Source organism: Siphateles boraxobius, unplaced genomic scaffold (genome assembly GCF_051911475.1).
Source record: "Siphateles boraxobius isolate OS27281-9 unplaced genomic scaffold, OSU_SipBor_1 27, whole genome shotgun sequence".
Lineage (NCBI taxonomy): Eukaryota > Metazoa > Chordata > Actinopteri > Cypriniformes > Leuciscidae > Siphateles > Siphateles boraxobius.
Window position 1 is genome coordinate 247,819 of NW_027508887.1, and position 9,481 is coordinate 257,299.

At 38.1% G+C, this 9,481-nt stretch overlaps 1 protein-coding gene across 2 annotated transcripts; it reads left to right on the top strand.

Annotated features, from left to right (window-relative positions):
* Positions 1-722: 722 nt before the first annotated feature.
* On the top strand, positions 723-7,809 carry LOC143752898 (volume-regulated anion channel subunit LRRC8E). 2 transcript variants are annotated; one of them, XM_077245562.1, is made up of 3 exons: positions 723-880; positions 1,557-1,705; positions 4,243-7,809. In XM_077245562.1, the coding sequence occupies exons 2-3, from the start codon at positions 1,565-1,567 to the stop codon at positions 6,505-6,507; spliced, it is 2,406 nt and encodes an 801-aa protein (XP_077101677.1). In that variant the 5' UTR covers positions 723-880; positions 1,557-1,564; the 3' UTR covers positions 6,508-7,809. The 2 variants fall into 2 exon arrangements, with proteins under 2 accessions (XP_077101677.1, XP_077101678.1); XM_077245563.1 differs by having other exon boundaries at positions 752-880; positions 1,530-1,705.
* Positions 7,810-9,481: the final 1,672 nt, after the last annotated feature.

Consider the following 9,481-nt stretch of genomic DNA (forward strand, 5'->3'; position numbering starts at 1 on the left):
AATCGCGCGGTGGCGACAAAACACTGAATGACGTGCACGCGCGTTAAATAAATGAAAAGTGGCATGAACGCTTAACTTAATTGTAACATTTTAATTGAAATATGTCAAGTGGAGAAGATGCACTGAAATGTATTTGTTTTAACCCTCACATACACCTGTGCACATCCTCATTAAAATTATTAATTGATAAAACACATTAGAAACTAGACTAACGTTAAGCAGCTTTGTCACTTAAAAAGAACAATAGCATTAAAAAACTAGAATAGACAATGCAAAAATAAAAACAGTGTAATAATTAGTATTAAAGACATAAATAGTCAAATTCTTACACGTAAAATGTCTAAATAATACTTTTAATTTAAAATAACAACTATATTGTCTATGTTATTGCAGACAGAGTAGCATATATATATATATATACTCAAATAAAATGTCCTCACGACTCGGTTGTCATGATTTATAACTATATTAGAGAGGAAATTGGCGCCAAACCTGTATAGATACTGTATGTGTAGATTTTAAGTCGCTTAATCTGATGAGTGTTCGCGCGCGCTGTTTACATTTCACAACGGAACGTTAATCAGACGTAAAAGTGACGCCGAAATATGAATGCTGAATATGAATCTGTTGCAGGGCTGTTTATAATGAGTGTTGCTGTTGACAGGCTGTCTCATCTCTGACTCATTGAGTTCTCATGATGAAACTCGTTCTGGGAGGCGCTTGAACGCTTGAACGCCCTCAAACAAACCCTGAAGAGAAACTTGTGCTGCTGAAAGTCCTTTAGTTGAAGGACAGAGTGTGTTTCAGGTTTAAACTCCGAGAGATGAAACACGCTCGTGCATGTGCTGAGAAACACACACTCTTCGCTTCATACGCGCAGGTGAGTTGTGCTTTTCTTATACCCTATCTCGGTTTTATTATTATTATTATTTACACATTTGTAAACGAACCTACCAAGAATACAAGAAGCTGCACATGCCTTCTCACCTGACATCAGATGTTTTACCATGAACAGATTGTGATTGAGATGGTAAAGTCACATTAAACCTGAGAGACACAAAGCTTGTATTCTGATGACTGATAGAAACTAGAAGTGTTGTGGGGAACTTAACAATGGTCCTAAATCCAGTAACAAAGATGAATAAACGTTAATTATACTGTATATACGTGACTGATCAGGTTTGCTCAACTTCATTATTTTATGTAACTGTATTGTACTTATTTTGGTAACACTTTTCAGTAGTGTATTAACTTACATGAACTAACAATGAGCAATACATTTGTTACAGTATTTAATAATCTTTGTTAACATTAGTTAATAAAAATACAGCTGTTCGTTGTTTTTTCGTGTTAGTTCACAATGCATTAACTAATGTTAACAAATACAACCTGTGATTTTAATAATGTATTAGTAAATGTTGAAATTAATATAAACTAAGATTAATAAATGCTGAATAAGTATTGTGCATGTTAACCATTGAACCTTATTGTAAAGGGTAACCCTTATTTTTGATGTTCCTAACATTCAGAACTGCATCCCTGTTTCACCTGTACAGGTGTGAAGATGATCCCTGTGAATGAGTTCAGGAACATCACGTCCGAGCAGAACCCGCAGTTCCGGGTCCTGAAGCCCTGGTGGGACGTCCTGTCGGAGTATCTGGGCATCGCCATGCTCATGATCGGCGTGTTTGGCTGCACGGTTCAGGTACGACATCTTCAGCTCGCAACATGATATCATGGAAGCTTGATTTTGCCACGGCGTAAAAATGTAAAAAGCAATTGCAACTTTTTCAAAGATTTTTTTCTTGCAGTTCCGAGGTCTGAAAATTCACACTTCTGAAAATGAGTCAAAATTGTGAGATGTGAACTTTAAATTTCACAATTCTGACTTTATTTCTTGCAATAAAAATTAAAACGTAATTGCAACTTATCACACAATTCTGACATTTTTCTTGCAATTACGAGTTCTAACATTTTTTTTTAATTCTGGAAGCCAAAATTGCGAGATATGACCTTTAAATTTCACAATTATGACTTTATTTCTTGCAATAAAAAATTAAAAGTAATTGCAACTTTTTTCTTGCAAGTCTGTGTTCTGAAACAAATTTTCAAAATTGAGAGATATGAACTTTATCACCAGGTTTCACAGACAGGGCTTACATTAAGACAGGATTAGTCTTTAGATCAACTTTTATAAACTTGCGTTGGGAGAGAAAAAAAAACAGTACTGGTGTGCATCTTGAGACAAAACAATGGCACTGATATATTTTAAGATCTGTCCGTAAGTTTCTTTCAGTTCAGAGAGCTCAATAATGCATTTTAGTCTGGGACAAGCTTAAGCCTTGTCTGTGAAACCGGGGGATAAACTCGCAATTGAGAGTTATAAAGTCCGAATTGTGAGATAAAAAAAAGTTCCAGTTAGCTTTTTTTGTTCCGTGGCTGAAGTTAACTTAAGTCAAGTCACCTTTATTTATACAGCGCTTTTTACAATACAGATTGTTTCAAAGCAGCTTTACAGAGATAACAGGAAAATAATGCAACAAAGTTTGTTTCTAGAAGAAAAGTTCACAGTCCAGCTTAAGTAAGTTCAGTGATATTTAATTTTTGTTGCAAAAAAGTAATTAATTTAGTTAATCTATACAGATATATCGTCCATACAGTTCATTTCTCATAAAATGGTGTCAATGCAGGCAGATAATAATAATACTGTTGAATATTAAGTGTCCCCAACTAAGCAAACCGAAAGCCATAGGCAACAAAAAGCTGAAGCAAGCTTTCATGTGATATAGTTGTTACGTCAAATTTACTAAGAATTCAGATATGATGATTCAAACTCTCTGTCTGCCTATGCTATTATTCACGATCTGAAAAGAAAGTTCACATCAAAATGAAAATTGTCATCATTTACTCACCTTCATGTCATTTTCTGTAGGATTTTCTCCCTTGCCTTAAACACAACAAGAACTGTTTTGAAGAATCTTTGAGCTTCTTTTTTCATTCATTGATAGTGGACTGACTTTTACTGCCTCCAAAACAAACACCATCATGGTATCATAAAAGTATAATAACATTCGTCCATGTGACTCATGCTCTTTATACAGAAGTCATATGATGCTTTGAGGAACAACTTACATTTTTCACTTAAATTATTTTCCTCCACCACAGCTTTCAAATCGATTACATTCACAAATATAGCTTATTTTGGGGTGAAATATTCCTTTGAAAAAGTACACTTTTTTGTTATGTTTATGTTAAAACTCTTCAGTGGTGTTGGACACTCAACATGTTCCCGGTTCTACATGTAAACACAATATTTTAGATTCTAAATGGGGTAATGAGTCGGTAGCGCTGATAAGATTTGCTCTACAAAAGTGGTGGAACTTTATTATCAAAGGTAAAAATTATTTAGTTTTTCTGCATTTGGAAAGCTGGATTTAAAATCTACAAAGAATCAGAGGTGGCACATGAATGTGCACGAAGCTTCTGATCAGGAGTGTGCAATAAAGAGAAGATTAGACAAGAGCGTTAGCTGATTAGATAAAATCCTTTACCATCAGGCTCCTGATCTTTCCATTGTTCTTTTAATTTTCCACCAACTGTATTTATCTGGTGCTGTTCGAGTGTCGGTCAAAAAGGAACTCAATTTTTTTTGGCCATGAAATAAATGTACTATATTTTAGTTTGATAATACTTTTTATTTAATATTTTGAGGTATTTTTTATACTAAATTATATTTACGATGTATTTATAATCCCTTTATTCTTGTTTTGAGCATAAACCTGAAAATTACATTTCCAGCTTAAACAATAGTAAATCCTGAATGCTTTAGAGCACATACTGAAGTCCGGTCTCTTTTCAAAGATCACACTTGGCAGATTATTGCTGGAAAAAAGTTAACTTAAAAAAAAAGTAACAGAATTTTACGTGTATTGTTATGAAAAATGAACAAAAATACTATTTTAAATTTTTATATGAAATATGTAATTTCAAAATCACGTTTTACTCTAAAACTGCTAGAAAATCAAAGCCATAAATCTAAACAAGTTGTTTTGCAAATTTGAGCTTGATATCTCAAAAAAATGAGCTTTCAGTGAGAGTGTGTTTGGCTGCAGTACCAAACGCTTCCACTAGATAAAATTCGTCTCCCATTCATTTCCACCTTGTCATTTTTTAAATATTCATGATTTCCGTGTTTCATGTATCGTCATCATTGATGCTTAGACAATCTTCATCTCTCCTCAGCTGACTCAAGACAAGATATCTTGCCTGCCGAACCGACTCACGGGTCTCTCTCACGGAGACAGGGATTGCAATCACATACGGCAGCACAAGGAGAACGAGAGCCTGTGGGAATTCGCCATCACCAAACATCTCAGTCCAAACATCGTGGAGGTGTTCGGGAGGAAGAACGGCCTCGATATCCACCAGTACGAGTTCGTCAACCACTTCTGCTATGAACGTGCCGTGCACTGGTATGGAAAATACTTCCCTTACCTTGTCGTCATCCACAGTATGATCTTTATGGTGGCCAGCAGCTTCTGGTTCAAGTTCCCAGGGACGTCGTCTAAAATCGAGATGTTTGTAATCATACTGGGGAAATGCTTCGACTCTCCCTGGACCACAAGAGCCATCAGCGAAGTGTCCGAAGAAAGGCGAGAAGAGAGAATGGATGTATGGAGAAAGAATACAATGACCAAATCAGACACGGGAAACGACGACGACATGGTGCCTCTAATCCGATCTTCCGTGAAGGATCAGAAATCGGCAGAAACGGCCACGTCACTCTTGGATAAAAAAGAGGGCGAGCAAGCAAAGGCCTTGTTCGAAAGAGTCAAGAAGTTTCGGACACATGTTGAAGAAGCAGATCTTCTTCACCTCATGTATGTTCTTCAAACGGTGCTCAAAGTCTTTAAATTTGCTTTAATCACTATTTATAGTATCGTTTTGGTCCCGAACATCCAGATTGTGGTGATGTGTTCGGTGCCTCCCGATCTGACCGGGTTTGACGCGTTCTGCTGCAACTACAACAAAGCACATGTGTTTTCCAAATTAGCATATTGCTACATATCCTTAGTCGGGGTTTATGGACTGCTGTGCATTTATTCACTTTACTGGCTATTTCATCGACCACTCAAAGAGTATTCCTTTGAGGCGGTCCGCTTGGAGACGGGAATTAATGACATCCCGGATGTTAAGAATGATTTTGCGTTTCTCCTGCACCTTAGTGACCAGTACGATGCCTTATACTCCAAACGCTTTGCCGTCTTCCTCTCTGAGGTGAGCGAATCCCGTTTAAGGCAGATGAACCTCAACAACGAGTGGACGGTTGGTAAACTCCGCGCTCGTCTGTCGCGCAACGCGAGCGAGAGGTTGGAGCTACACTTGTTCATGCTTCCAGGTCTACCGGACACCGTCTTCGAGGTTGCGGAAGTAGAGTCGCTCAAACTGGAAATGATAAGCAACGTCACGATGCCTGGAAGCATAACGCAGCTCGCGGCCTTACAGGAGATCTCATTGATCAACAGTCCGGCTAAACTTCAGTTAGCTGCGCTTAATCACCTGCGCGAGAACGTAAAGGTCCTGCGTCTGACCTTTGAAGGCCCGGATCAAGTTCACCCGTGGATGTACACCTTACAAAACCTGGAAGAGCTTCACTTAAGCGGCCCTTTAAGCAACGAACTCTCTCGTAGTCCTTCCCTCGACACTTTACGTGAGCTCAAAAACCTGCGCGTGCTAACGTTACGTAGCAAACTGATCAAGATACCACCTAGTATTGTGGACGTTTCCAATCACCTTTTGCGGTTGTGCGTTCACAATGAAGGTACGAGGCTTCAGGTTTTCAACAGCCTAAAGAAGCTAGTTAGCCTAGCCGCTTTGGAGCTAACAGGCTGCTGTCTTGAGCGAATCCCAAGTGCGGTTTTCAGTCTTTCCCATCTCCAAGAGCTGGACCTTAAAGAGAACAGGCTCATCACCGTAGAAGAAATCTTGAGTTTGCAGCACTGCCGACGTTTGACGACCCTCAAACTCTGGCATAATGATATTTCCTACATCCCCGAACACGTTAGCAAACTCCGCGCCCTGGAGACGCTGGACGTCAGCTGGAATAAGATCCACAAGCTTCCACTTCGGTTGTGTTACTGCACTAAACTCAGACATCTGGATCTCTCGCACAACCAGCTGAAATCTCTTCCCTCGGAGATCGGCGTCTTGCAGTGTCTCCAGTTCTTCTCGGTGGCCTTCAACTCTCTGGAGAGTCTCCCTGAAGAGCTCTTCTCCTGCAAGAGGCTGAAGGTCCTAGCGTTGGGAAATAACAGCATTTCCGCCTTGTCCCCACGGATTGGGAACCTGGCTCAGTTGGTTCGGCTCGAGCTGAAGGGAAACAGGCTCGAGTCTTTGCCTGTAGAAATCGCCGACTGTCTCCTACTAAAACTAGCTGCTCTGATAGTGGAAGATAGTCTGATGGACCTGCTGCCTTCGGACGTGAAGGACAAATTGAAGCACAGATAATCACAACACTGGCTCACATTCTTAGTTTTAATGGGAGTATGCTTTGAATAAATCATACACTGTAAACCCAAAGTGAAATAAGCCAAATTAAATGAGTTAATTTTGCTCTAAAATTACTAAGAGTTCTTTGTACTTGATAGAAAAAAGAGAAACTCAATGGCCCAGTTTCACAGACAGGGCTTAGACTAAGCAAGGATTAGGCCTTAGTTCAATTAGGTCATTTAAAGGTGGGGTAAGCTATATTTCAAAAATGCAGTTGGACATTGTTGATATTTGTAATCAACCCAGATGAACACAAACACCTCTCGTCATTGCTCCGCCTCCAAAACTCACACTCCAATCCTAACAGCCCTGCTCAGAGTCGCTAGTGCACTAACAATGACGCTAAACACTGCATTCACTAGCAGACGTCAGCGCGACTCTCACTAGCTGGCCTCCTTTACACACGCAATCCAGGAGAGGATGTCTGTTTTTCATAGCAGAAGCGAAACAATAAAATAATGCTTCACAAAAAATAAAGTGCACGAATGACAAGGAAGCACAAAAAAAATTACACAATAGTAATTACAAACAAAAGTTAGTTGCCAACAGCACAGCAGCTCCAGACACACAATGACACTCAAAAACCAAGTTTTACTCACGTGTGAACCCGAAACAAAGCAACATCCGCGTCTGTTTTCAGGCTTGGAAAGCTTTTCTATCATTAATGCAGTTCCTAAAGCTCTTGCACAGTCATAACCCTTCATTTTCCAGTAATTTCTCTTTTGTATTGTCTCATCTCTATTTCTGCTGTCACCTGTAACCGCTACCACACATACCACCCCAAACATCCAATAGGAAAATTCAACTGCAGTAGCCACCGTTCAACCTGAAGAGGGCAGCACTCAGACGTTTTTAAACCATATATTGTAGAATTAAAACACTTTAAACCCAAATGTCAAAACATTTACTGGAATCAATGAACAGCATTTATGAAGCTCCATTCTTACAGATTAACTAAAAAAAAGTTGTTTTAGTGTTTAGTTACCCTTCAAGTAGCTTTTATAAACGTGCCTTAAAAAAAACATTATTGGTGTGCATTTTGAGTTAAAAAAATGGCACTGATGTATTTTCAGATATATCAGTGCAAGATGCTTTCAGTTAACACAGCTCAAACATGCATTTTAGTCTGAGACTAGCTTAAGCCTTGTCTGTGAAACTGGGGGAAAGACTGATTGTATTACGTTGAACTTAAACTGAATGAGTTTTTGTGTCAGACTGCATAAGTGTTGAAATAAAGTGTTATTTTACGTGTTAATATAATGCAAGATGTGTTAGTGTTTAATCCTCTGTTATGTTGGGACATGTTGGGTTTGTGTTGTGTTGCAGTTTTGAAGGTTATTGTGGTAAACAGGAGGGCGAGGATACTGCAGTTTTTTAAGACATTTTGTACATGGAAATGTATTGTGATAATCTATTTGCTAGTTATTTTAGCACATGCGACTGTGTTTAGCTAACAGCTAGTTGTAAAAAGAGTTAAATGTTAACAAAATTGAATTTAATATCTAGTTTGAGTTAGGTTAGTCAACATTTTATTAAATAGCAATTAACATGTTTGTGTTGTACAAAATCTTACATGTTAAGCTCTGCTAACTTAATTTTGATTACCTCAAATTTGCGGAGTTCTGCCAACTTAGTAGTTTACAGTGTAGCGGATTTATTTAATTCATTGATGATATGAGCAATGATCAAAACTCAATGAAATTCACCGTTTACAGCTATTAAGTTCCTTTTCGTGAGTTATACAAGCAGAATTCTGACTAAACACAACAGTCAATGTGTATTGGCATAAAGAAATGAACTTTCACCTGACAGACTCGACAGACTAGATCGCGTCTGATATCGCAGACTCTATTGAGTTGGCACTTATTTTGAATAAGTCCTTGCGTGGTGACAGCTAAAAAGTAGATTTTATATAGTATGAATGTGTGTAGGATGAATGAAATTCGGACGTACCGTATTTGTCATGTTGTCATTATCATGTGAAGTGTCCATCATATTCAAACTTCAGAACCTCGCCGGAAGTAGGTCCTCCATGTACTATGAATTTGGACATTTTCCCATACTCTGTGTGTTGTCTTACCTTTTATATATATACTGTATATGTATATATATAGGGAAGTATGAGATTTGCAGACACAGATTTCGACAGGAGCCCAGTCCTGGAGAGTTACGATTTCCAGCACACCTGTCTGTAATTAGTTATCAAGTGTTTATGAATATTATAATTAGCTGGTTCAGGTGTGTTTGATTAAAGTTGGACCTGAACTTTGCAGGAAAGTAGATCTCCAGAATTGACAGTCTCTCAAAATGAAAATCTATCAAAAATGATTAGTATGTCCATGTGCAGACACAGTGAATAGAACACAACATTTGGGGTCTGGAAATAAAAATGCCATTTATTTTCCCATAGGGGAATTTATTCTTAAAGTCCCCCTGTGGTGAAAATCCAGCTTTTAATGTTGTTTATATGTGGTGTTTTTAATATGCTTTAAGACAAACCATATGCAAATTCATAAGTCGACAGCATTGCTGAATCATAAATTACCTTGTAACCAATCAGATCAACGTGTGATCATCAATGAGTGGATCTCTGAGCTGCTGTGAGTGAGTGGAGGCGGGGCTCATTTGCATATTCATAGAACCGCATACATAGTAAATGAGGCAAGGGTGTAGAGTTACATTCAAGCTATTTTAAGGCATGAAGAAATTTGTTTTCAAGAAAATATGTAATTTTGATGATCAAAGATGAGTTTTAAGGAATACAATTATTGACTACAGGGGGACTTTAAATGTTTGTATGTATATGAATAACTTGCAATAAAAATAAAATATGTTGTTTCTACGCACAATCAACATCTTTAGATCAATCTTCAAATCAAAATATTACAAATAATGTTGTAATAAACCTCGTGGTTGTTTGGTTTGCTTCGTT